We start from the raw sequence: 25,852 nt of genomic DNA on the forward strand, positions 1-25,852 counted from the left end.
TTTTCCAACATCTGCAGTTTCTTCTTACCATATAACCATATAACCATATAAAACCATATAACAATTACAGCACGGAAACAGGCCATCTCGACCCTTCTAGTCCGTGCCGAACACATAATCTCCCACTAGTCCCCCTCATATACCTGCGCTCAGACCATAACCCTCCTCAGTCCCTTCCCATCCATATATCATATCCAATTTATTTTTAAATGATAAAAACGAACCTGCCTCCACCACCTTCACTGGAAGCTCATTCCACACAGCTACCACTCTCTGAGTAAAGAAGTTCCCCCTCATGTTACCCCTAAACTTCAGTCCCTTAATTCTCATGTCATGTCCCCTTGTTTGAATCTTCCCTATTCTCAGTGGGAAAAGCTTTTCCACGTCAACTCTGTCTATCCCTCTCATCATTTTAAAGACCTCTATCAAGTCCCCCCTTAACCTTTGCGCTCCAAAGAATAACACCCTAACTTATTCAACCTATCTCTGTAACTTAGTTGCTGAAACCCAGGCAACATTCTAGTAAATCTCCTCTGTACTCTCTCTATTTTGTTGACATCCTTCCTATAATTAGGCGACCAAAATTGTACACCATACTCCAGATTTGGCCTCACCAATGCCTTGTACAATTTTAACATTACATCCCAGCTTCTATACTCTTAAACACCTCCTGAGCTGCGACACGCTGCATGACACATGTGCACTGTAAAGGACCTTGCAGAGGCCAACCACGTGGCACTAAAGTTTGCACGCTCTTGACAAACAGTCCTGAGACGACACGAAAAGATAATCCCCGCTGCTCCACCGCGCCGCGCCGCCCCCGGTACTTACACCGTTTTGTGGGTCTTCATGTGCGGCCGGAGCTGGACGCCCAGGGCCTGGCTGCGCTCCAGCATTTTCCTGGCGTTACGTTCAACCTTCCGGATATCAACCGTGAACGCAGGGGTGAGCAGTTGCTGGACCGTTGCTACGGAAACCATGGTCTCCTTCCAACCCTGAAGACAAAGGCACAAGGCTTGATCAACATTCGATGATTCTCGACCGTTATTCCTCATAGAAACATAGAAAATAGGTGTAGGAGGAGGCCATTCGGCCCTTCGAGCCAGCACCGCCATTCATTGTGATCATGGCTGATCATCCCCAATCAATAATCCGTGCCTGCCTTCTCCCCATATCCCTTGACTCCACTAGTCCCTGGTGCTCTAACTCTGTCTTAAATCCATCCAGATTCAGATTCAGATTCAATTTTAATTGTCATTGTCAGTGTACAGTACAGAGACAACGAAATGCATTTAGCATCTCCATTGAAGAGCGACATAGCAAACGATTTGAATAAATAATAATAAGTGTCGGGGGGGGGGGGGGGGGGGGGGGATTGGCAGTCACCGAGGTACGTTGTTTAGTAGAGTGACAGCCGCCGGAAAGAAGCTGTTCCTCGACCTGCTGGTTCGGCAACGGAGAGACCTGTAGCGCCTCCCGGATGGTAGGAGGGTAAACAGTCCATGGTTGGGGTGAGAGTAGTCCTTGGCGATGCTGACCACTCTTTGTGGCTATCCAGTGACTTGGCCTCCGCTGCCCTCTGTGACAGGGAATTCCATAAATTCACCACTCTCTGGGTGAAAATGTTCTTTCTCACCTCAGTCTTAAATGACCTCCCCTTTATTCTAAGACTGTGGCCCCTGGTTCTGGACTCGCCTCCTCCTCGTTTAACTGTTCTTGTTCTCAGTCAGGTAATTTCTACAAACTATCTGGGCCTACCTGATCATCCCGGTTGCCAAACACTTTAATTCCAATTCCCATTCCCACACTGACCTTTCTGTCCTGGGCCTCCTCCATTGTCAGAGTGAGGCCCAGCGCAAACTGGAGGAACAGCACCTCATATTTCGCTTGGGCAGCTGACAGCCCATCGGTATGAACATTGACTTCTCTAACTTCAAGTAACCCTTGCTTTCCCTTTCTCTCCATCCCTCCACCGCCCCAAGTCTTACCAGCTTCAATGTTGTCTTGTTAATTGTCATTGTCTGTAACTCCTTTTCACCTAGCACACAGCTAACAATGGCCCATGTCCTTTATCATCGTTACTTTTTTGCATATCTTTCATTCATTTGTCCTGTATCTCTCTACATCATCGTCTATATCTATCGTTTCCCTCTTCCCCGACACTCAGTCTGAAGAAGGGTTTCTTGCTATTGAGGGAGTGCAGCGTAGGTTTACAAGGTTAATTCCCGGGATGGAGGGACTGTCATACGCTGAGAGAATGGAGCGGCTGGGCTTGTACACTCTGGAGTTTACAAGGATGAGAGGGAATCTCATTGAAACATATAACATTATTAAGGGCTTGGACACGCTAGAGGCAGGAAACATGTTCCCGATGTTGGGGGAGTCCAGAACCAGGGACCACAGTTTAAGAGTAAGGAGTAAGCCATTTTGAACGGAGACGAGGAAACACTTTTTTTCACAGAGAGTGGTGAGTCTGTGGAATTCTCTGCCTCAGAGGGCGATGGAGGCCGGTTCTCTGGATGCTTTCAAGAGAGAGCTAGATAGGGTTCTTAAAAATAGCGGAGTCAGGGGATATGGAGAGAAGGCAGGAACGGGGTACTGATTGGGGATGATCAGCCATGATCACATTGAATGGCGGTGCTGGCTCGAAGGGCCAAATGGCCTCCTCCTGCACCTATTGTCTATTGTCTATTAACCCGAAACGTCACCTATTCCTTCTCTCCAGAGTTGCCGCCCATCCCGTTGAGTTACTCCAGCTTTCTGTGCCTATCTTCGGTTTAATATAATCTTTGGTTTAAACCAGCATCTGCAGTTCCTTCCTGCACAATTACTTTATGATGCTTTTATTGATGTACCAAGGCCATTGTGATTTCAGATTATATCTACAGGTGCAGCCACTTTCTAGGAACGAGTGTACCTGCGCTCTAGATCCCACTGCTCCACAACACTCCCCAGGGCCCTGCCATCCCGCACAGTGCGGGAAACTCTACCTCACACTTTACCCACGCACTCCGTCAAGCACTTCATGAAACATCTGTGGAAGAATCGATAGTTTTCCTAACAGCAACTTGAGCGCCCAGGAGCGGAAAAGACTACAAAAAGTAGGAAACACTGCCCAGTCCATCATCGGCTCTGATCTCCCTACCATCGAGGGGATCTATCGCAGTCGCTGCCTCAAAAAGACTGGCAGCATCATCAAGGACCCACACCATCCTGGCCACACACTCATCTCCCCGCTACCTTCAGGTAGAAGGTACAGGAGCCTGAAGACTGCAACGTCCAGGTTCAGGAATAGCTACTTCCCCACAGCCATCAGGCTATTAAACTCAACTGAAACAAATCTCTGAACACTAATAGACCACTATCTGTTTATTTTCACTATATCAGTATATTTATTGATGTGTGTATATATTTATATAATGGTATATGGACACACTGATCTGTTCTGTATTCGTGCCTACTATATTCCGTGTGCTGAAGCAAAGCAAGAATTTCATTTTCCTATCTGGGACACATGACAATAAATTCTCTTGACTTGACTTGATCTTTCACTCATTTGTTCTAAATCTCTCTACATCACCGTCTGCTCTCAGTCTGAAGAAGTGTCTCGCCCCGAAACGTCACCCATTCCTTCTCTCCAGAGGTGCCGCCTGTCCCGTTGAGTTATTCCAGCTTTCCGTGCCTACCTTCGGTTTAAACCAGCACCTGCAGTTCCTTCCTCCACAATTTATTTATGATGCTTTTATTGATGTATAAAGGCCGCTGTGATTTCAGATTATATCTACAGATGAGGAAACTTTCTAGGAACTGTGTACCTGTTCTCCCAGATCCCTCTGGTCTACACACTCTGTCTACCTGTGGCATCAACGTGGTACCTCTTTCTACCAATTTCAGGGAACTATGCACCTGCACTCCCAGATCCCTCGCTCTGCATCACCTGTATCCACCTATCACTTGCCAGTCTTTGTCCCTCCCCCCAGAGGAGCAGAATTAGGCCATTCGGCCCATCGAGTCTACTCCGCCATTCAATCATGGCTGATCTATCTCTCCCTCCCAACCCCACTCTCCTGCCTTCTCCCCGTAACCCCTGACGCCCTGTTAAGGGCATGGACGCACGAGAGGCAGGAAACATGTTCCCGATGTTGGGGGAGTCCAGAAACAGGGGCCACAGTTTAAGAATAAGGGGTAAGCCATTTAGAACAGAGACGAGGAAACACTTTTTCTCACAGAGAGTGGTGAGTCTGTGGAATTCTCTGCCTCAGTGGGCGGTGGAGGCAGGTTCTCTGGATGCTTTCAAGAGAGAACTAGATAGGGCTCTTAAAAATAGTGGAGTCAGGGGATATGGGGAGAAGGCAGGAACAGGATACTGATTGGGGATGATCAGCCAGGATCACATTGAATGATCCTGGCTGATCCTGAGGCAGAGAATTCCACAGACTCACCAATCTCTGTGAGAAAAAGTGTTTCCTCGTCTCCGTTCTAAATGGCTTACTCCTTATTCTTAAACTGTGGCCCCTGGTTCTGGACTCCCTCAACATTGGGAACATGTTTCCTGCCTCTAGCGTGTCCAAACCCTTAACAATCTTATATATGTCAATGAGATCCCCTCTCATTCTTCTAAACTACATAGTATACAACCCCAGCTGCTCCATTCTCTCAGCACATGACAGTGCCGCCATCCCGGGAATTAACCTTATAAAATGAATATAGAACAAATGAATGAAAGGTGTGCAAAAATGTAACTTCTTCAATGTAGGCAGCATACCTTGAGGAGATTTCTCAGTGGAGCAGCCAAAATGTGTAGGAAGGAACTGCAGAAGATGGTTAGTGTCCCTCTGAGTTACTCCAGCATTTTGTGTCTTTCTCCAGAGATGCTGCCTGACCCGCTGTTACTCCAGCACTTTGTTTTTCTCTGCACTCTTTCCAGCTTATAGACTTCTTTCATATGACGAATTAATGAATATTCAACAAAGTGTCTCATAACACATGTTATAAATAAAGTCTTACACATCCAAAAACAAAAAGCATGGCTACATTTAAATGTAAGGATCAGATCTTTGCAATCATATATATAGAAACCTACATATATTAAAAATATTTAACGCTGCTTTACCTTTTAAGTGCCTCTGCTTCTCTGGGATTATCTATTTCAGGGTCAACGTCACAGCAAGGGATTGTCTATAAATTGCTTTTGGGGGATGAATTGGAAAAAGTAGCAAATGCATAACAATCTTCCTAATTTGAGGAAGAACATTCTTGCTATTGAGGGAGTGCAGGATAGGTTCATAAGGTTAATTCTCGGAATTGCGGGACTGTCATATGAATGGAACGGCTGGGCTTGTACACTCTGGAGTTTAGAAGGATGAGAGGCGATCTCATTGAAACATATAAGATTATTAAGGGTGTGGACAAGCTAGAGGCAGGAAACATGTTCCCGATGTTGGAGGAGTCCAGAACCAGGGGCCACAGTTTAAGAATAAGGAGTAAGCCATTTAGAACGGAGAGGAGGAAACACTTTTTCTCACAGAGAGTTGTGAGTCTGTAGAATTCTCTGCCTAAGAGGGCGGTGGAGGCAGGTTTTCTGGATACTTTCAAGAGATAGCTAGATTGGGCTCTTAAAGATAGTGGAGTCAGGGGAGAGAAGGCAGGAACTGATTGGGGATGATCAGCCATGATCACATTGAATGGCAGTGCCGGCTCGATGGGCCAAATGGCCTACTCCTGCACCTACTGTCTATTGTCTATCTTAGAAACATAGAAAACAAAGAAAAGCAGGTGCAGGAGTTGGTCATTTGGCCCTTCGTCCTTTTGACCCACAACACCATTCAATATGATCATGGCTGATCATCAAAAATCAGTACCCCGTTCCTGCTTTTTCCCCATATCCCTTGATTCCCTTAGTCCCAAGACCTAAATCTAACTCTCTCTTGAAAACACACAGTGAATTTGCCTCCACTGCCTTCTGTGGCAGATAATTCCACAGATTCACAACTCTCTGGGTGAAAACGTTTTTCCTCATCTCAGTCCTAAATGGCCTGCCCCTTATTTGCCCTACTCCTAAATTCCTGTCTGTGGAATTCTCTGCCAGTTCTCTGGATACTTTCAAGAGAGAGCTAGATAGGGCTCTTAAAGATAGCGGAGTCAGGGGATGTGTGGAGAAGGCAGGAACGGGGTACTGATTGGGGATGATCAGCCGTGATCACATTGAAAGGCGGTGCTGGCTCGGAGGGCCGAATGGCCTACTCCTGCACCTATTGTCTATTGTCTATTATTCTTAAACTGTGACCCCTGGTTCTGGACTTCCCTTCTTCTTCTTGCCTATGGCGTGCACAGCCTAAAGTTGTAAGATAACTTGTTCTGTTCGATCTTCAGTTTGTGCTCGTCCGGTTGATTGCATTCGTCGAAACAGGGCTGACCATGTGAAGGTTGCAATCTCCCACCTCCTGGATTCCCCCAACATCATTTTACCTGCATCTAGCCAGAATATTATATGTTTCTATAAGATATCCCCTCATCCTTCCATTGAATACAAGCCCAATCCATCCATTCTTTCATCCTATGTCAGTCTTTCATTCATTTGTTCTATATCTCTCTGCACCACCGTCTATATCTATATAGGGGCGGGGGTGTGTGGGTGAAAGCTGGAAAAAGGACATGAGGAAAGGATGGAGTCTGAAAAAGGGTCCTGACCTGAAATGTTACCTATCCATTTTCTCCAGAAATACTGCCTGACCCGCTGAGTTACTCATGAGTTTAGTTTAGTTTAGTTCAGATATACAGCACGGAAACAGGCCCATCGGCCCACCGGGTCCGCGCCGACCAGCGATCCCCCGCACATTAACACTATCCAACACCCACTAGGGACAATTTACACTTACACCAAGACAATTAAACTACAAACCTACACATCTCTGGAGTCTGGGAGGAAACCGAAAAACTCGGAGAAAACCCACGCAGGTCACGGGGAGAACGTACAAACTCCGTACAGACAGCACCCGTAGTCGGGATGGAACCCGGTCCCTGATTCTGTGAGGCAGCGACTCTACCGCTGCCCCACCGTGGCTGCCCGGAAGTGATAGATACAGAATTAGGCCATTCGGCCCATCCAGTCTACTCCGCCATTCAATCATGGCTGATCTATCTCTCCCTCCTAACCCCATTCTCCTGCCTTCTCCCCGTAACCCCTGACACCCGCACTAATCAAGAATCTATCTATCTGTGTCTGGCTTAAATATACCCACTGACTTGGCCTCCACAGCCTTCTTGACCCTGTGCCTGTGAGCCCCAGCTGGCTGCTGTCTGCGCCTTGCCCATAGTGCGGGATTTGTGGACGGTCCCTGCGCCGCCGGCGGGGGATGGATGATCACGTGAGGAGGAGGGGATCAAACGCCGCCCGGCGCCAGCGGGGACAGGGGGGTCACGTGGTACGTCGGTGTCACATGGTTTCCACGAGGGGGAGGGTCAGATGGGTCCGTCACTGGGAGGGGTTTGCGTGTAGCGTCATGACGTTGTGCGTCACGGGGATTGAGTTTGCGCGGTGCGTCACGACGTGTTGCGTCACGGGGATGTGATGAGATGGGGTGGCGTGGAACGTCACGGGGAGGGGTTTGCGTGTTGCGTCACGGGGATGGGATGCGATGGCATGGTGTTTTGCGTCACGGGGAGGGGGTTGCGTGGTGCGTCACGACGTTCTACGTCACGGGGATTGAGTTTGCGCGGTGCGTCACGACGTGTTGCGTCACGGGGATGTGATGAGATTACGTGGCGTGGAACGTCACGGGGAGGGGTTTGCGTGTTACGTCACGGGGATGGGATGAGGGTTACGTGCTGCGTCACGACGTGTTACGTCACGGGGAATGGGGTTACGTGCTGCGTCACGACGTGGTACGTCACGGGGAATGGGGTTGCGCGGTGCGTCACGACGAGATGCGTCACGGGGAATGGGGTTGCGCGGTGCGTCACGACGAGTTGCGTCACGGGGATTGAGGTCACGTGGGGGGAAGATGGCGGACGCGGACGAGGAGTTGATGCTGCTGAGTGTGGGCGACCTGCCCGTCCGCGGCTACGGCCTCATGGAGGAGATCCGCCGCCAGGGGAAGCTCTGCGACGTCACCCTCAGGGTGAGCAGGGGGGAGGCACCGCCTGCTGGGGGAGAGGGCGACGGGGGAGATGGGGGGGAGAGGGGCAGAATGGGATAAGGGACATGGACAAGTTGTTGATTAGAGCGGGTGTCACGTCCAGGGTTTGTGGGCGAATAGGCAGGACAATGGGAATTGGAGCAGAGATCAGAGATCAGTCGTGATTGAATGGAGGAATATTCAACCGTTTGACCTGTTTTTACAAAATGTTAAATGGTCATCTAGACATAGATCACAAGACCTACACTGAACCCAAACCAATTAGGAGCAGACGAGGGCATTCGATCCAATTTGTGATCCCAGCTACAAAGACAGATGTGTACAGCAATTCGTTCTTCCCCCGCACAATTAAAGCATGGAATAATCTCCACCCAACTATAGTTACCCAACCAGATGCAACTACATTTAAAGTAGCTCTTTCTTCCCAATAACCCTCTCTGGTTTAAGCCCTCCCTTCACCACCTCCAGTTTAAATTCCATTTGGAATATTTTGGAGGATCAAGAAACCAAGAAACAAGAAGTAGACTCGATGGGCCGAATGGCCTAATTCTACTCCTATCTCTTGTGAACTTGCGGCGACTGCGGAGGTTTGTGGCCCCGACCACGGGGGGAATGGAGGAGGACTGACTGAACTTTGGTTCCTTCCATTACATTGATGAATGCCGTGGTGGATGTTTTGTGTTTTTTGTGTGTTCTTTTTTTATCGTACCGCTGCTGGCAAGTTCATTTCACTGCACTTCATTGTGTATGTGACGAATACATCTGACTATTGAGGAGGAGGGGGAGGGTATGTCAAGAGAGGTTGGGTGAAGGAGAGTGTGGGTGTCAGGGTAGGATTAGCGTTGCTGATGGAGGGAGGGAGAGGGTCCGGGAGGGAGAGAGTGATTGAGGGAGGGAGAAGGTCGTAAAGGCAGAAGTGTGTGATAGTGAGAGGGTGGAAGGGATGTTGAGATGGGGGAGGGAAGGAGAGGATGTTTGGGTAAGAGGTGGGATTTGGGGGGGGGGGGTGAATGATGGTGTCAGCCTATATCACAGTTAATTCAAACACAGACAGATACGACAGTGGCATTTAAGAGGCTTTTGTGTTGGCACAAAAGGAATGGCGGGCCTGTGCTGTAGTGTTCTCTATAAACGGTGTTGCCTTGCAGGTTGGTGATCACAAATACAGTGCGCACCGCATCGTGCTGGCAGCATCCATTCCATACTTCCATGCCATGTTCACAAACGACATGATTGAATGTAAGCAGGACGAGATCGCCATGCAGGGGATGGACCCAAGGTTAGTCGCCCGGCTCCTGTTCCTTTCGTAGATCTCCCAACCAATTATTTTATCTTTTGATCATTTCTATCCTTAGTTTATCTCGCTGTAATGCATTGCTGGTGGCCAAGTGTCAAGAGTTTAATTGTCATACGCACTGGGAACGGTAGAGTTGCTGCCTCTCAGCAAAATGCAGCTCCAGAGGCCCGGGTTCGATCCCAACCACGGGGTGATGTCTGTATGCAGTTTGTACATCCCCCCCCCCCCGTAATATGCGTGTGTTTTCTCCGAGGTCTATGGTTTCATCCCACACTCCAAGGACGTACAGGTTTGTAGGTTAATTGGCTTGATAAAATGTAAAAATTGTCCAGTATAAAATTGTCCAGTGCTGAGTGATGCTCTACCTAGAGCTTTTCAGCGTTCTACATCCAGATCCAGATCCAGAAATACTTACAATAAACAATATGTGCAGGGCCAGCACCGCCATTCAATGTGATCATGGCTGATCATCCGCAATCAGTACCCCGTTCCTGCCTTCTCCCCATTTCCCCTGACTCCGCTATCTTTAATAGTCCTATCTCACTCTCTCATGAAAGTATCCAGAGAACCAGCCTCCACCACCTTCTGAGGCAGAGAATTCCACACTCACAACTCTCTGTGAGAAAAAGTGTTTCCTCGTCTCCGTTTTAAATGGCTTACCCATTATTCTTAAACTGTGGCCCCTGGTTCTGGACTCCCCCAACATCGGGAACATGTTTCCTGCCTCTAGTGTGTCCAAACCCTTTACAATCTTATATGTTTCAATAAGATCACCTCTCATCCTTCTAAACTCCAGAGTGTACAAGCCCAGCCGCTACATTCTCACATCATATGACAGTCCCGCCATCCCGGGAATTAACCTTGTAAACTTATGCACTCCGTCAATAGCAAGAATGTCCTTGTAATGACCATAATTGTACACACAAGTCTAAAGTGCAACCAAAACAAAGGCCAGTATTAGTCAGTGATTTTTAATAGGATCTTCCTACTGTTGATTGAAGTTGATTGGGTGTCAAATGAGATAGTTGAGGATGGAGTTAAAGGGAAAGGGTTTCTTAAATTTGTGAGCGGAGAGACAGAGGGGTGTAAAATGAGGGTAGAAGCAATAGGTAGCAAGGTGAAAAGTAAAAGTGGTAGGCAGCAAAATCCAGGGCAAAAATCAAAATGGGCCACTTTTCACCATAAGGGGTAAGTGTGTTGTAAAAACAAGTCTGAAGGCTTTGTGTCTCAATGCAAGGAGCATTCGTAATAAGGTGGATGAGTTGAATGTGCAGATAGCTATTAATGATACAGTTGGGTTCACCGAGACATGGCTCCAGGGTGACCAAGGCTGGGAGCTGAACATCCAGGGATATTCAATATTCAGGAGGGATAGACAGGAAGGAAAAGGAGGTGGGGTAGCGTTGCTGGTTAGAGAGCAGATTAACTCAATAGAAAAGAAGGACATTAGCTTGGAGGCTGTGGAATCGATATGGGTAGAGCTGCGAAACACTAAGGGGCAGAAAACGCTAGTGGGAGTTGTGTACAGGCCACCTAACAGTAGTAGTGGAGTTGGGGATGGAATCAAACAGGAAATTAGAAATGCATGCAACAAAGGTAAAACAGTTATAATGGGTTACTTCAATCTGTACATATAGATTGGGTGAATCAAATTGGCAGGGGTGCTGCGGAAGAGGATTTCTTGGAATGTATGCGGGATAGTTTTCTAAACCAACATGTAGAGGAACCAACGAGAGAGCAGGCTATTCTAGACTGGGTATTGAGTAATGAGGAAGGGTTAGTCAGCAGTCTTGTTGTGCGTGGCCCCTTGGGCAAGAGTGATCATAATATGGTTGAGTTCTTCATTAGGATGGAGAGTGGCATTGTTAATTCAGAAACGAGGGTCCTGAAGTTAAAGAAAGGTAACTTTGAGGGTATGAGACTTGAATTGGCCAAGATTGACTGGCAAGTGATTCTTAATGGGTTAACTGTGGATATGCAATGGAAGGCATTTAAAGACTGCATGGATGAACTACAACAAGTGTTCATCCCAGTTTGGCAAAAAAATAAATCTGGGACGGTAGTGCATCCGTGGATAACAAGGGAAATCAGGGATAGTATCAAAACAAAAGATGAAGCATATAAATTAGCCAGAAAAAGCAGCCTACCGGAGGACTGGGAGAAATTCAGAGACCAGCAGAGGAGGACAAAGGGCTTAATTAGGAAAGGGAAAATAGATTACGAAAGAAAACTGGCAGGGAACAAAAACTGACTGCAAAAGGTTTTTATAGATGTGTGAAGAGAAAAAGATTAGTTAAAATAAATGTAGGTCCCTGGCAGTCAAAAACAGGTGAATTGATCATGGGGAACAAGGACATGGCAGACCAATTGAATAACTACTTTGGTTCTGTCTTCACTGAGGAAGACATAAATAATCTGCCAGAAATAGCAGGGGACCAGGGGACAAATGAGATGGAGGAACTGAGTGAAATCCAGGTTAGCCGGGAAGTGGTGTTAGGTAAATTGAATGGATTAAAGGCCGATAAATCCCCAGGGCTAGATAGGCTGCATCCCAGAGTACTTAAGGAAGTAGCCCCAGAAATAGTGGATGCATTAGTGATAATTTTTCAAAACTCTTTAGATTCTGGAGTAGTTCCTGAGGTTTGGAGGGTAGCTAATGTAACCCCACTTTTTAAAAAGGGAGAGAGAGAGAAAACGGGGAATTACAGACCAGTTAGTCTAACATCGGTAGTGGGGAAACTGCTAGAATCAGTTATTAAAGATGGGATAGCAGCACATTTGGAAAGTGGTGAAATCATTGGACAAAGTCAGCATGGATTTATGAAAGGTAAATCATGTCTGACGAATCTTATAGAATTTTTCGAGGATGTAACCAGTAGAGTGGATAAGGGAGAACCAGTGGATGTTTTATATCTGTACTTTCAGAAGGCTTTCGACAAGGTCCCACATAAGAGATTAATATATAAACTTAAAGCACACGGTATTGGGGGTTCAGTATTGATGTGGATCGAGAACTGGCTGGCAGACAGGAAGCAAAGAGTAGGAGTAAACGGGTCCTTTTCACAATGGCAGGCAGTGACTAGTGGGGTACCACAAGGCTCAGTGCTGGGACCCCAGCTATTTACGATATATATTAATGATTTGGACGAGGGAATTGAATGCAACATCTCCAAGTTTGCGGATGACACGAAGCTGGGGGGCAGTGTTAGCTGTGAGGAGGATGCTAGGAGGCTGCAAGGTGACTTGGATAGGCTGGGTGAGTGGGCAAATGCATGGCAGATGCAGTATAATGTGGATAAATGTGAGGTTATCCACTTTGGTGACAAAAACAGGAAAGTAGACTATTATCTGAATGGTGTCCGATTAGGAAAGGGAGAGATGCAACGAGACCTGGGTGTCATGGTACACCAGTCATTGAAAGTAGGCATGCAGGTGCAGCAGGCAGTGGAGAAGGCGAATGGTATGTTAGCAGTCATAGCAAAAGGATTTGAGTATAGGAGCAGGGAGGTTCTACTGCAATTGTACAGGGTCTTGGTGAGACCACACCTGGAGTATTGCGTACAGTTTTGGTCTCCTAATCTGAGGAAAGACATTCTTGCCTTAGAGGAAGTACAGAGAAGATTCACCAGACTGATTCCTGGGATGTCAGGACTTTCGTATGAAGAAAGACTGGATAGACTCAGCTTGTACTCGCTAGAATTTAGAAGATTGAGGTGGGATCTTATAGAAACTTACAAACTTCTTAAGGGGTTGGACAGGCTAGATGCAGGAAGATTGTTCCCGATGTTGGGGAAGTCCCGAACAAGGGGTCACAGTTTAAGGATAAGGGGGAAATCTTTTAGGACCAAGATGAGGAAAACATTTTTCACATAGAGAGTGGTGAATCTGGAATTCTCTGCCACAGAAGGTAGTTGAGGCCCAGTTCATTGGCTATATTTAAGATGGAGTTAAATGTGGCCCTTGTGGCTAAAGGGATCAGGGGGTATGGAGAGAAGGCAGGTACAGGATACTGAGTTGGATGATCAGCCATGATCATATTGAATGGCAGTGCAGGCTCGAAGGGCCAAATGGCCTACTCCTGCACCTATTTTCTATGTTTCTATGTAGTCAGTTCTTTGCGGGCAAAGGAATGTCCAGAAAGTGGGTTGCGTTGAAAAGTTTGTTCAGTTTAGTTTATTGTCACATGTACACGAGGTACAGTGGAAAGCTTTTGTTGCATAAGGTGTAAATGGAAAGGAAGTTGGTTTGTGTGATAGTCTGGGCCTAGTCCACAATGGATGGAGCTGTTCCCAAACCAAGCTACGATGCATTCTGCGGCGCATCTGTGGAAGTTGGTGAGAGTTGTCGGGGGGGGGGCATGCTGAACTTCCTAGGCATCCTAAAGAGGAAGAGGCATTGGTGTGCTTTCATGGCCGTTACTTCAAGTTGGGTGGTACAGGAGAAGTTGTTGGTGATATTGACTCCTAGGAATTTGATGTTTGCAACCATCTCTACTTTGGCGCCATCTTCAACCTCTGCTCAAAATAATTTTATTTCAATGAAGTAAAACCACAGAGATATAAAACTAATTTTCAGAGAACACCTCTCAGAATATAAAATACACATCATACAACAATCCCACAATACATACACACAAAACATATATTTTCACTTTTGGAAAAGAAAGTTACTTCTAAAACTTCAGATTTAAACAAAGTCTAATACTCTCAATCCTAATTAAACACAATACACTTCAAAATTATTTTCCCTATTTAATAGTTAAAATAAAGTTACATGGATTAACTATGAGTTTTGCCCCATTCTTACAAAGTGGTAAGAAGTTAAGTTGTATCTACAATCCCCAACCACACTAAGGCCACTAATTGTCACACTTGATTGCTTCTTCCCAAGCTCGGGTCTAGTTTAATTACTACCTCCCCCTTCTATCTCTGGACGAAAGGAATGTAAGGCTTCCTCACTAATAGTATTCCACACAGCAAATGAAAGATTATCAAAACAGAGTTACTTTCTCAGTTTTCTATAAACATAAGAAACCACCCTTTTGCAAAGGTCACACAACCATCACCTATGCCTTATCTCTTATCTCAACATAAAAACATTTAAACAGCACAGACTAGTATCTAGCCTTGGTGCCTATGACCCAATATAAGCAACCATAAATCCCCTTCATAACACAGCCGAGCTCAATGATGTGCCATAAAGAAGAGACACATGGCTTGAGGAAAAAACCCCATCAATGACCGATAATCTAAACACCAACTAAACCAAATACAACTTCTGACAGTTATAGCCGCTTTAAAGCAAACAAAGCTATGCGTATTTACATCAACATTTCCATGTTATAACAAGCCATCTGTTCTCCTATGTATGTGTGTGTGTGTGTTCTTTATTCCTTTGTGGCCTATGTATTTTGAAAACCTCCGCTCCCAGTCCTTCTCTTGTAACTTAACATAATTTCCTCACAGAAATAATTTGAGCAATTTTATTACATAATATTTCCTTATCTATATCCTCTGACTCCGCTATCTTTAAGAGCCCTATCTAGCTCTCTCTTGAAAGTATCCAGAGAACCGGCCTCCAATGCCCTCTGAAGCAGAGAATTCCACAGACTCACAACTCTCTGTGAGAAAAAGTGTTTCCTCATCTCTGTTCTAAATGGCTTACCCCTTATTCTTAAACGGTGGCTCCTGATTCTGGAATCCCCCAACATTGGGACTGTGTTTCCTGCCTCTAGCGTGTCCAAACCCTTAACAATCTTATATGTTTCAATAAGATACCCTCTCATCCTTCGAAATTCCAGAGGATAGATAGAATAGAATGAATGGAAGAAGATGACCTCGAATGATACAAGACCAGTCGCTCCATTCTCTCAGCATATGACAGTCAAGCTACTCCGGGAATTAACTTGGTGAACCTACGCTGTACTCCCTCAATAGCAAGGATGTCCTTCCTCAAATTAGGGGACCAAAACTGCACACAATACTCCAGGTGTGGTCTCACTAGGGCCCTATACAACTGCAGAAGGACCTCTTTGCTCCTATACTCAACTCCTCTTGTTATGGTCCAACATTCACAACGCTTTCTTCACTGCCTGCTGTACCTGCATGCTTACTTTCATTGACTGATGAACAAGGATCCTCAGATCCCGTTGTACTTCCCATTTTCCCAACTTGACGCCATTTAGATAGTAATCTGGCTTCCTGTTTTTGCTACCAAAGTGGATAACCCCTGCATTTATCCACATTAAACTGCATCTGCCATGCATCTGCCCACTCACCCAACCTTGTCCAAGTCACCCTGCATTCTCATAGCATCCTCCTCACAGTCATTCGGTCTCGAAATCTGTCTCCAGCAAAGGCCGCCGACTCCTCAGTGTTAGGCCGCAGTGCAGACGGAGATACGATATGGAAAAGAATTGCATCTCTGTCGAGGTAAGGGATTTAAAAAAAAAGTTTCTCCAAACCCACCCCCACATAAAACCAGCTAAAGAACACTAAAAACATATATTTAACACATACAAAACAGACACAAAGAAGGAAGGGACATGGACTTTTGGCGAGGCAGTCATTGCTGGTGCCATCCGGTGGTTTATCCCCCTGTCCTCACTGATTGGGGTCTGTTGGTCGAGGATCCAAAGGTTCAAAAGTTCATTTATTGTCACATACACCAATTGGTGTAGTGAAACTTAAGTTGCCATTGCAGCACACTAATAAGAATACAACACAACATTAAAGAAGAATTTAACAATAAACAAAAAAACATCCCCCTACAATGGTTCCCACTGTGAGGGAAGGCACAAAGTCCAGTCCCCATTCCCATGTCCACCCATAGTCGGGCCTATTGAGGCCTCCGCAGTCGCCGCTACGGGGCCTGATGTTCCAGGCCGTTTTCGCCGGGTGATGGTGCTCCGGCGTCGGGAGAACCCTCTCAGCGGCTTGGGACGCCTGGAACGGCCGCCTTCTTACCGGAAACCGCGGCTTCCGAAGCCAACAGGCCGCGCTGGACGGAGCTCCACCACTGGCGATCTCGGCGCGAGATCCCAGGCTCCCGATGTTAAAGTCAGCGCCGCCACCCGCTGCTGGCCGCTCCACAGACCCGCAGCTCCGCGATGTTCAATTGGCGGACTCAGCATTCCGGACCTTCAGCGCGGCAACCCGGGCAAGGCATCGCTCGCTCCGCGATAGCGGTCCAGTGTGGTTCTGGCCGGTCCCGTCAGGAAACGCCGCTCCAGACCCCGATGGTAGGCCGCGAGGACGGGTCGAGATGCTGCTCGGAGGAAAGCTGCCTCTCCGACCAGTTAGGGACTGAGAAATACAGTTCAACCCCCCAACCCCCCACACATAAAAAGACTAGACCTCCAAACAACACTTTTTAATGTTCTAAAAATAACAAAAGTAAGTGGAAGGATGGACAGCTGCAGGCAGGGCAGCCATACCCGACTGGACGCCCCCCCCCCCCTTCCAGTTACAGGGATGAGCGCTGACCTCAAGTCCTGTGAGTTTGCTGATAAGCTTGGCTGGGATAATGGTGTTAAAGGCAGAGCTGAAGTCTATGAATAGGAGTCTGACGTGGGTGTCTCTCTTAGCTCTGCTAGATAATATTAAGGGAAATCCTGAGACTTCATGAATACATTAAGGGATATAGGATGACTGGAGAGAGAATAGAGCCCTTCAGAATCCAAAGTGGTCAACACTGCGGGGAGACGCAGGAGATGGACAAAGTTCACCAAGAATTGTGGAGCCGGATTGGAAGACTGGGGAACTTGGGGCAGTTAATGGACACGTCTTGAGGCCAGTCTTTCTTACGGTCGAGAACGTGCTGGATGTCCTTAGGTGTATGAAGGTAGAGAATGTTCCAGGGCTGATCACATATATTCGAGGATACTATGGGAGGTGGTATTTGTAACGTGGAGGTAGATAGATTCTTAATTATAGACAATGCAATAGACAATAGGTGTAGGAGTAGGCCATTCGGCCCTACGAGCCAGCACTGCCATTCAATGTGATCATGGCTGATTAACATAGAAACATAGAAAATAGGTGCTGGAGGAGGCCATTCGGCCCTTCGAGCCAGCATCGCCATTCATTGTGATCTTTGCTGATAGTCCCCAATCAATAACCCGTGCCTGCCTTCTCCCCATATCCCTTGACTCCATTAGCCCCTAGAGCTCTATCTAACTCTCTCTTAAATCCACCCAGTGACTTGGCCTCCACTGCCCTCTGCAGCAGGGAATTGCATAAATTCACAACTCTCTGGGTGAAAAAGTTTTTTCTCATCTCAGCCTTAAATGACCTCCCCTTTATTCTAAGACTGTGGCCCCTGCTTCTGGACTCGCCCAACATTGGGAACATTTTTCCTGCATCTAGCTTGTCCAGTCCTTTTATAATTGTATATGTTTCTATAAGAATCCCCCTCATCCTTCTAAACTCCAATGAATTAATAAGGTTGTCGAAGGTTATGGAGCAAAAACGGAGTTGAGAGGGAAATATATAGAGCAGCCGTGATTGAATGGCAGAGTAGTTTTGATGGGCCGAATGGTCCATTTCTGCCCCTGTAACTCAGGAAGAAATTACAGCATCCATGGCTGAGATAAATGAATCGTTATAGTACTGCTCTGTGAGGTCTGCTATGTGACTATACCAGATTGCATTGCAAAATAAAGAACTTCTAGGTACATGTGACAATAATCTGTGCATTGAATTGAATCATCATCATTAGAGGCAAGTGAGGTGCTGGAAGACTGGAGGGCGGCTAACCTTGTGCTTCTATTTAAGAAGGGCTGCAAGGAAAAGCCTGGGAACTATAGGCCAGTGAGCCTGACATCTGTGGTAGGCAAGTTACTGGAGAGTTTTCTGAGGGATAAGATAGATATGCATATGGATAGGTAGACAAAAATACTGGAGAAACTCAGCAGGTGCGGCAGCATCTATGGAGCGAAGGAAATAGGCAACGTTTCGGGTCGAAACCCTTCTTCAGGCATTTTTGTCTACCTATGTGCATATGGATAGATGTGATGATTAAGGATATTCAGCATGGTTTTGTATGTGTGAGACTGTCTTACAAATCTAGAGTATTTTGAGGATGTAATCAAAAAGGTCAATGAGGGCAAAGGCATAGATGTTGTCTACATGGACTCCAACAAGGCTTTTGGTAAGTGAAGGAAGGAACAGCAGATGCTGGTTTAAACCAAAGATAGACACAAAAAGCTGGAGTAACTCAGCGGGTCAGACACCTTCTCTGGAGAAAAGGAGACCGAAACGTCACCTATTCCTTTTCTCAAGAGATGCTGCCTGAGCCGCTGAGTTACTCCAGCTTTTTATGTTGATCTAGGCTTTTTGTAAGGTTGGCATGGTAGGCTGCTGTGGAATGTCTGCTAGCCGACTGGTTAGAGAATTGCTTGCTTACTTTCATTCACTGTTCATCAGTCGATGAAAGTAAGCATGCATGTACAGCAGGCAGTGAAGAAAGCGAATGGCATGTTGGCCTTTATAACGAGGAGTTGAGTATAGGAGCAAAGAGGTCATAGAAACATAGAAATTAGGTGCAGGAGTAGGCCATTCGGTCCTTCGAGCCTGCACCGCCATTCATTCTGATCATGGCTGATCATCCAACTCAGTATCCCATCCCTGGCTTCTCTCCATACCCTCTGATCCCCTTAGCCACAAGGGCCACATCTAACTCCCTCTTAAATATAGCCAATGAACTGGCCTCGACTACCCTCTGTGGCAGAGAGTTCCAGAGATTCACCACTCTCTGTGTGAAAAAAGTTCTTCTCATCTCCGTTTTAAAGGATTTCCCCCTTATCCTTAAGCTGTGACCCCTTGTCCTGGACTTCCCCAACATCGGGAGCAATCTTCCTGCATCTAGCCTGTCCAACCCCTTAAGAATTTTGTAAGTTTCTATAAGATCCCCTCCCAATCTCCTAAATTCTAGAGAGTATAAACCAAGTCTATCCAGTCTTTCTTCATAAGACCGTCCTGACATCCCAGGAATCAGTCTGGTGAACCTTCTCTGCACTCCCTCTATGGCAATAATGTCCTTCCTCAGATTTGGAGACCAAAACAGTACGCAATACTCCAGGTGTGGTCTCACCAAGACCCTGTACAACTGCAGTATAACCTCCCTGCTCCTATACTCAAATCCTTACGCTATGAAAGCTAACATACCATTCGCTTTCTTCACTGCCTGCTGCACCTGCATGCCTACTTTCAATGACTGGTGTACCATGACACCCAGGTCTCGCTGCATCTCCCCTTTTCCTAGTCGGCCACCATTTAGATAATAGTCTGCTTTCCTGTTTTTGCCACCAAAATGGATAACCTCACATTTATCCACATTAAACTGCATCTGCCAAACATTTGCCCACTCACCCAGCCTATCCAAGTCACCCTGCAGTCTCCTAGCATCCTCCTCACAGCTAACACTGCCCCCCAGCTTAGTGTCATCCGCAAACTTGGAGATATTGCCTTCAATTCCCTCAACCAGATCATTAATATATATTGTAAATAGCTGGGGTCCCAGCACTGAGCCTTGTGGTACCCCACTAGTCACTGCCTGCCATTGTGAAAAGGACCTGTTTACTCCTACTCTTTGCTTCCTGTCTGCCAGCCAGTTCTCTATCCACATAGAGCGGCTCGGCATGCATACTGTGGAATTTAGAAGGATGAGAGGGGATCTTATCAAAACATATAAGATTGTTAAGGGTTTGGACATGCTAGAGGCAGGAAACATGTTCCCGATGTTGGGGGAGTCCAGAACCAGGGGCCACAGTTTAAGAATAAGGGGTAAGCCATTTAGAACGGAGATGAGGAAACACTTTTTCACAGAGAGAGTTGTGAGTCTGTGGAATTCTCTGCCTCAGAGGGCGGTGGAGGCCGGTTCTCTAGATACTTTCAAGAGAGAGTTAGATAGGGCTCTTAAAAATAGCGGAGTCAGGGGATATGGGGAGAAGGCGGGAACGGGGTACTGATTGGGGATGATCATCCATGATCACATTGAATGGCGGTGCTGGCTCGATGGGCCGAATGGCCTACTCCTGCATCTATTGTCTAATGTCTTCATGGAATGAAGCAGAGAGTGATGGTGGAAGGTTTCGGACTAACCAATCTGTAATTAGTCCAGTGTGAACAAGCATCTTATGGGGAGAAGGGATGGAAAGGAGTTTCTGGAGAGATACCCCGGACTGAATACGCGGAATAATATGCATGGGCTGATTGTTTTAACATGTACAAGTGTTATTGATTCTTCTTGAAGGTAGACAATAATGCTGGAGAAACTCAGCGGGTGAGGCAGCATCTACGGAGCGAAGGAATAGGTGACGTTTCGGGTCGAGGGTCTCAATCCGAAACGTCACCTATTCCATCGCTCCGTAGATGCTGCCTCACCCGCTGAGTTTCACCAGCATTTTTGTCTACCTTTGATTTTTTTCCAGCATCTGCAGTTCCTTCTTAAACATTGATTCTTCTTGGTGCTTTTATAACAACTTTTAAAGGGATTAGTCCGAGTCTAAATTCTGACCGATCTCTTGCAGTGCCCTGGAAGCGCTTATTAACTTTGCCTACAACGGCCGACTGGCCATCGACCAACAGAATGTGCAGTCGTTGCTGATCGGTGCCAGTTTCCTGCAACTACAGAATGTAAAGGATGCGTGCTGTACCTTCCTGAGAGAGAGGTGAGTGTTGGAGTTAAGTCAAGAGGGTTTATTTGCATGTGTCCCAGATAGAACAATGAAATTCTTGCTTGCTGCAGCACAACAGAATATTGTAAGCATAAATACAGAACCGCTCACTGTGTCTATATTGCATTGACCATATATATACACATAAATAAACAGATAAAGGGCTGTCATAGTTCAGAGTTTGTTTGATGGCGAGTTTGTCTGATGGCTGTGGGGAAGTAGCTGTTCCTGAACCTGGATGTACCAGATTTCAGGCTCCTGTACCTTCTACCTGATGGCAGCGGAGAGATGAGTGTGTGGCCAGGATGGTGTGGGTCCTTGATGATGTTGGCAGCCTTTTTGAGGCAGCGATTGCGATAGATCCCTTTGATGCTGGGAAGGTCAGAGCCGATGATGGACTGGGCAGTGGTCACAACTTTTTGCATTCTTTTCCACTCCTGGGCGCTCAAGTTGCCGAACCAAGTCACGATGTAACTGATCAGCATGCTCTCTACCATGCACCTGTAGAAGTTCGAGAGAGTCCTCTTTGACATACTGACTCTCCGTAATCTTCTCAGGAAGTAGAGGCGCTGATGTGCTTTCTTTATAATTGCATCAGTGTGCTGGGACCAGGAAAGATCTTCGGAAATATGCACGCCCAGGAATTTGAAGTTCTTGACCCTTTCCACCATTGTCCCGTTGATATAAACAGGACTGTGGGTCCCTATCCTTTCCCTTCCAAAGTCCACAATCAGTTCCTTGGTTTTGCTGGTGTTGAGAGCCAGGTTATTGTGCTGGCACCATTTGGTCAATCGGTCGATGTCACTTCTATACTCTGACTCGTCACCATCAGTGATACACCCCACAACAGTGGTATCGTCGGCGAACTTGATGATGGAGTTCGCACTATGACCGACTACGCAGTCATGAGTATAGAGTGAGTACAGCAGGGGGCTGAGCACGCAGCCTTGAGGTGCTCCCGTGCTGATTGTTATCGGGGCTGACACATTTCCTCCAATACGGACAGACTGTGGTCTGTGAATGAGGAAGTCGAGGATCCAATTGCAGAGGGATGCGCAGAGACCCAGATCTGAGAGCTTAGTAACCAGCTTGGAGGGGATGATGGTATTAAATGCCGAGCTGTAGTCAATGAATAACAGCCAGACATATGAGTTTTTGTTGTCCGAGTGTGGGAGTGGGAATTAAAACAGCATGCAGCATTAAAATAAGCTCTACCGCCTGATAATAGGCACCAAATGCTGGAGTAACTCAGCGGGACAAGCAGCATCTCTGGAGAGTTTTAGGTAGAGACCAAAAACCCCTGACGCCCGTACAGATCAAGAATCTGTCAATCTCCACCTTAACAATATCCACTTAATTGGCCTCCACTGTCTTCTGTGGCAATGAGTTCCACAGATTCACCAGCCTGTGTTCAGACTGAAGAAGGGTCTCGGCCCGAAACGTCATCCATTCCTTCTCACCAGCGGTGCTGCCTGTCCCAATGACTTACTCCAGCACTTTGTGTCTTTCATCGGTGTTAACCAGCATCTGCAGTTCCTTTGGGGAGGGGGTCCCCCAGTCTACCCCACTTAGGGTTTGATAGCCTTGGGAAGAAGGACTTTGTAGAGGTGGACTTGTTGAGCTGCGTGCAAAAAATGTATTTCATTGTACTATGGAACACATGATCACAATAAAGAAACAATTGAAAACACAATGATACAAAGTTTATTCGCCCCCCCCCCCCATCCCAAATCTTTACACATCCCCAATCCTTTCCACTCATCATTTTAATTTCATTGTTTCACATATTTGGTGTTTTTATGGCTGGCAGATCAATTTCCCTCCTGGGATTAATAAAATCCTATCGTATCGTAATCCCCCGGTTGGCACAGAATGTACAGAACAGCAGACTGAGACTGTGTGCAAGAGGTGGCATTTTGGTGGCATTCGCTCCGGGGCTGAAGGGCGATGCTTGTTCCTCTCTACTGTAGGCTTGGTGCTGGTTACCAGTTCCCCAATCACCAAGTGACCAGCAATGAATCTTGCCTTCCTCTTCCAGGCTGCACCCGAAGAACTGCCTGGGCGTGCGCCAGTTTGCGGAGACGATGATGTGCACCGTCCTGTACGACTCGGCCAACAGTTTCATCCACCAGCACTTTGTGGAGGTGTCCATGTCCGAGGAGTTCCTGGCCTTGTCCTTCGAGGAAACGTTGGAACTGGTCGCCCGAGACGAGCTCAATGTGAAGTCTGAAGAGCAGGTACGAGGTCTCACAGTGTTCAGGTTTGGTTTAAACATAGAAAATAGGTGCAGGAGGAGGCCATTCGGCCCCGAGCCAGCACCGTCATTCTTTGTGATTATGGCTGATCGTCCCCTATCAATAACTCGTGCCTGCCTTCTCCCCGTATCCCTTGACTCCACTAGCCCCTAGAGCTCTATTTAACTCTCTCTTAAATCCATCCAGTGACTTGGCCTCCACTGCCCTCTGTGGCAGGGAATTCCATAAACTCACAACTCTCTGGGTGAAAACGTTATTTCTCACCTCAGTCTTAAATGGCCTCCCCTTTATTCTAAGACTGTGGCCCCTGGTTCTGGACTCATCCAACATTGGGAACATTTTTCCTGCATCTAGCTTGTCCAGTCCTGTTATAATTTTATATGTTTCTGTAAGATCCCCCCCCCCCCACATCCTTCTAAACTCTAGTGAATACAACCCTAGTCTTTTCAATCTTTCCTCTTATGACAGTCCCGCCATCCCAGGGATCAATCTCGTGAACCTACGCTGCACTGCCTCAATCACAAGGATGTCCTCCCTCAAATTAGGAGACCAAAACTGTACACAATAGTCCAGATGTGCTTTAATGTAGAGATACAGCGTTGAAACGGGCCCTTGGCCCGCCGAGTCCACATCGACCAGCGACCCCTGCACATTAACACACTATCACACACACACACACACACACACACACACACACACACACACACACACACACACACACACACACACACACACACACACACACACACACACACACACACACACACACACACACACACGACAATTTTACATGTATCCCAAGCCAATGAATCTACAAACCTGTACGTCTTTGGAGTGTGGGAGGAAACCGAAGATCTCAGAGAAAACCCACGCAGGTCACTGGGAGAACGTACAAACTCCGTAGGGACTAGCGCCCATAGTCAGGATCGAACCCGGATCTCGGGCACTGTGAGACAGCGACTCTACAGCCATGCCACCCTTGTCCAGGTCATCACTGTGATTCAATGTTTCAGAAAGAACTGCAGATGCTGGAAAAAAAAAGGTGGACAAAAACGCTAGAGAAACACAGCGGGGTGAGGCAGCATCTGTGGAGCGAAGGAAATAGATGACGTTTCGGGTCGAGACCCAAGGGTCTCGACCCGAAACGTCACCTATTTCCTTCGCTCCATAGATGCTACCTCACCCCCGCTGAGTTTCTCCAGTATTTTTGTCTTAATGATACTTTAACGTCCAGTGTACCTAGGTACATTGAGGTTCTTTGCACTGCATACAATCCAGTAAAATCATACTATAAATAATCACAATCACAGATACGAAACAAAAGTGCGAAGATTGTTCAAGTTCAAGTGAGTTTATTGCCATGTGTCCCTGATAGCACAATGAAATTCTTGCTTTGCTTCAGCACAACAGAACATGGTAGGCATTGACTATAAAACAAATCAGTGTGTCCATATACCATTATATAAATATATACACACATGAATAAATATACTGATAAACTGCAAATAACAGATAATGGGCTATTAATGTTCTTAGCCGAGTTTAATAGCCTGATGGCTGTGGGGAAGTAGCTATTCCTGAACCTGGACGTTGCAGTCTTCAGGCTCCTGTACCTTCTACCTGAAGGTAGCAGGGAGATGAGTGTGTGGCCAGGATGGTGTGGGTCCTTGATGATGCTGCCAGCCTTTTTGAGGCAGCGACTGCGATAGATCCCCTCGATGGAAAGGAGGTCAGAGCCGATGATGGACTGGGCAGTGTTTACTACTTTTTGTAGACTTTTCCTCTCCGGGCGTTCAAGTTGTAGTGTAATAGTGGACTTCGCAGAGATAGACAGTGCCCACAGAGAGTCGGCACGTTTTTGACCTACTAAGTGCACAAGTGCAGTCTTCTCCGGGCCTTAAAGGCCGTTGTGCTGGAGGCACGGATCCTCTTCTCTGTCCGCCGCATTCGTGAAAGCGCCCCTCTGTCCAGCGACAGCCGCCGACACCCTCCACGCGCATACTGGTTCCCCGTCTTCGGTATTATTATTATTATTATTATTATTAAACTTTATTTCAGACTCAAGATCCAGACAACAGACGACATTACATGAAATATATTGCATATAAAAATACTGTGGCGGCACCCGGTGGTTGGGCCATTCGGCCCTTCGAGCCAGCACCGCCATTGAAACAAGTTTGAAACAAGTTTATTCATGGATAACCCCTTGAGATGGACAGTCATCTCGTTTTCGAGGGGGTCCAACATAGAACATACAGCACAAGACGTAATATACATAGAGGCTCTCATTGACCCACCTACCCACACACCAATCCTAAAAACCCCTCCATCCCCACTTGTTATAGTTTATAACAATTGTTGATTGACTTTACATATCCAATAATAATAACAGTTATATGTTACAGCGCAAATGATCACACACAGAGCAAGCTAGATAAAGGAGCTTGAAGACTCTAATACTAGAAACAGGTACATGGTTTTATAA

The 25,852-nt window shown here is 46.7% G+C and overlaps 2 protein-coding genes across 2 annotated transcripts in view; one reads left to right on the forward strand and one right to left on the reverse strand.

Moving 5' to 3' along the window:
* zgc:162816 (uncharacterized protein LOC571260 homolog) overlaps nucleotides 1–5,074 on the reverse strand; it is a 40,925-nt gene extending 35,851 nt beyond the window's left edge. Inside the window, 2 exon segments of the mRNA XM_055664684.1 lie at nucleotides 832–995; nucleotides 4,766–5,074. Coding sequence (XP_055520659.1) covers nucleotides 832–980 — 149 coding nt within the window. The 5' untranslated portion in view covers nucleotides 981–995; nucleotides 4,766–5,074.
* Nucleotides 5,075–7,967: 2,893 nt separating this feature from the next.
* klhl18 (kelch-like family member 18) overlaps nucleotides 7,968–25,852 on the forward strand; it is a 41,123-nt gene continuing 23,238 nt past the window's right edge. The window contains exons 1-4 of the mRNA XM_055664704.1: nucleotides 7,968–8,120; nucleotides 9,287–9,417; nucleotides 20,966–21,106; nucleotides 23,151–23,349. Of these exons, the coding sequence (XP_055520679.1) occupies nucleotides 8,004–8,120; nucleotides 9,287–9,417; nucleotides 20,966–21,106; nucleotides 23,151–23,349 (588 nt within the window). The 5' untranslated portion in view covers nucleotides 7,968–8,003. The remainder of the gene's footprint in view (nucleotides 8,121–9,286; nucleotides 9,418–20,965; nucleotides 21,107–23,150; nucleotides 23,350–25,852) is intronic.

The sequence above is a fragment of the Leucoraja erinacea genome, chromosome 43 (assembly GCF_028641065.1).
Source record: "Leucoraja erinacea ecotype New England chromosome 43, Leri_hhj_1, whole genome shotgun sequence".
NCBI classification, from domain to species: domain Eukaryota; kingdom Metazoa; phylum Chordata; class Chondrichthyes; order Rajiformes; family Rajidae; genus Leucoraja; species Leucoraja erinaceus.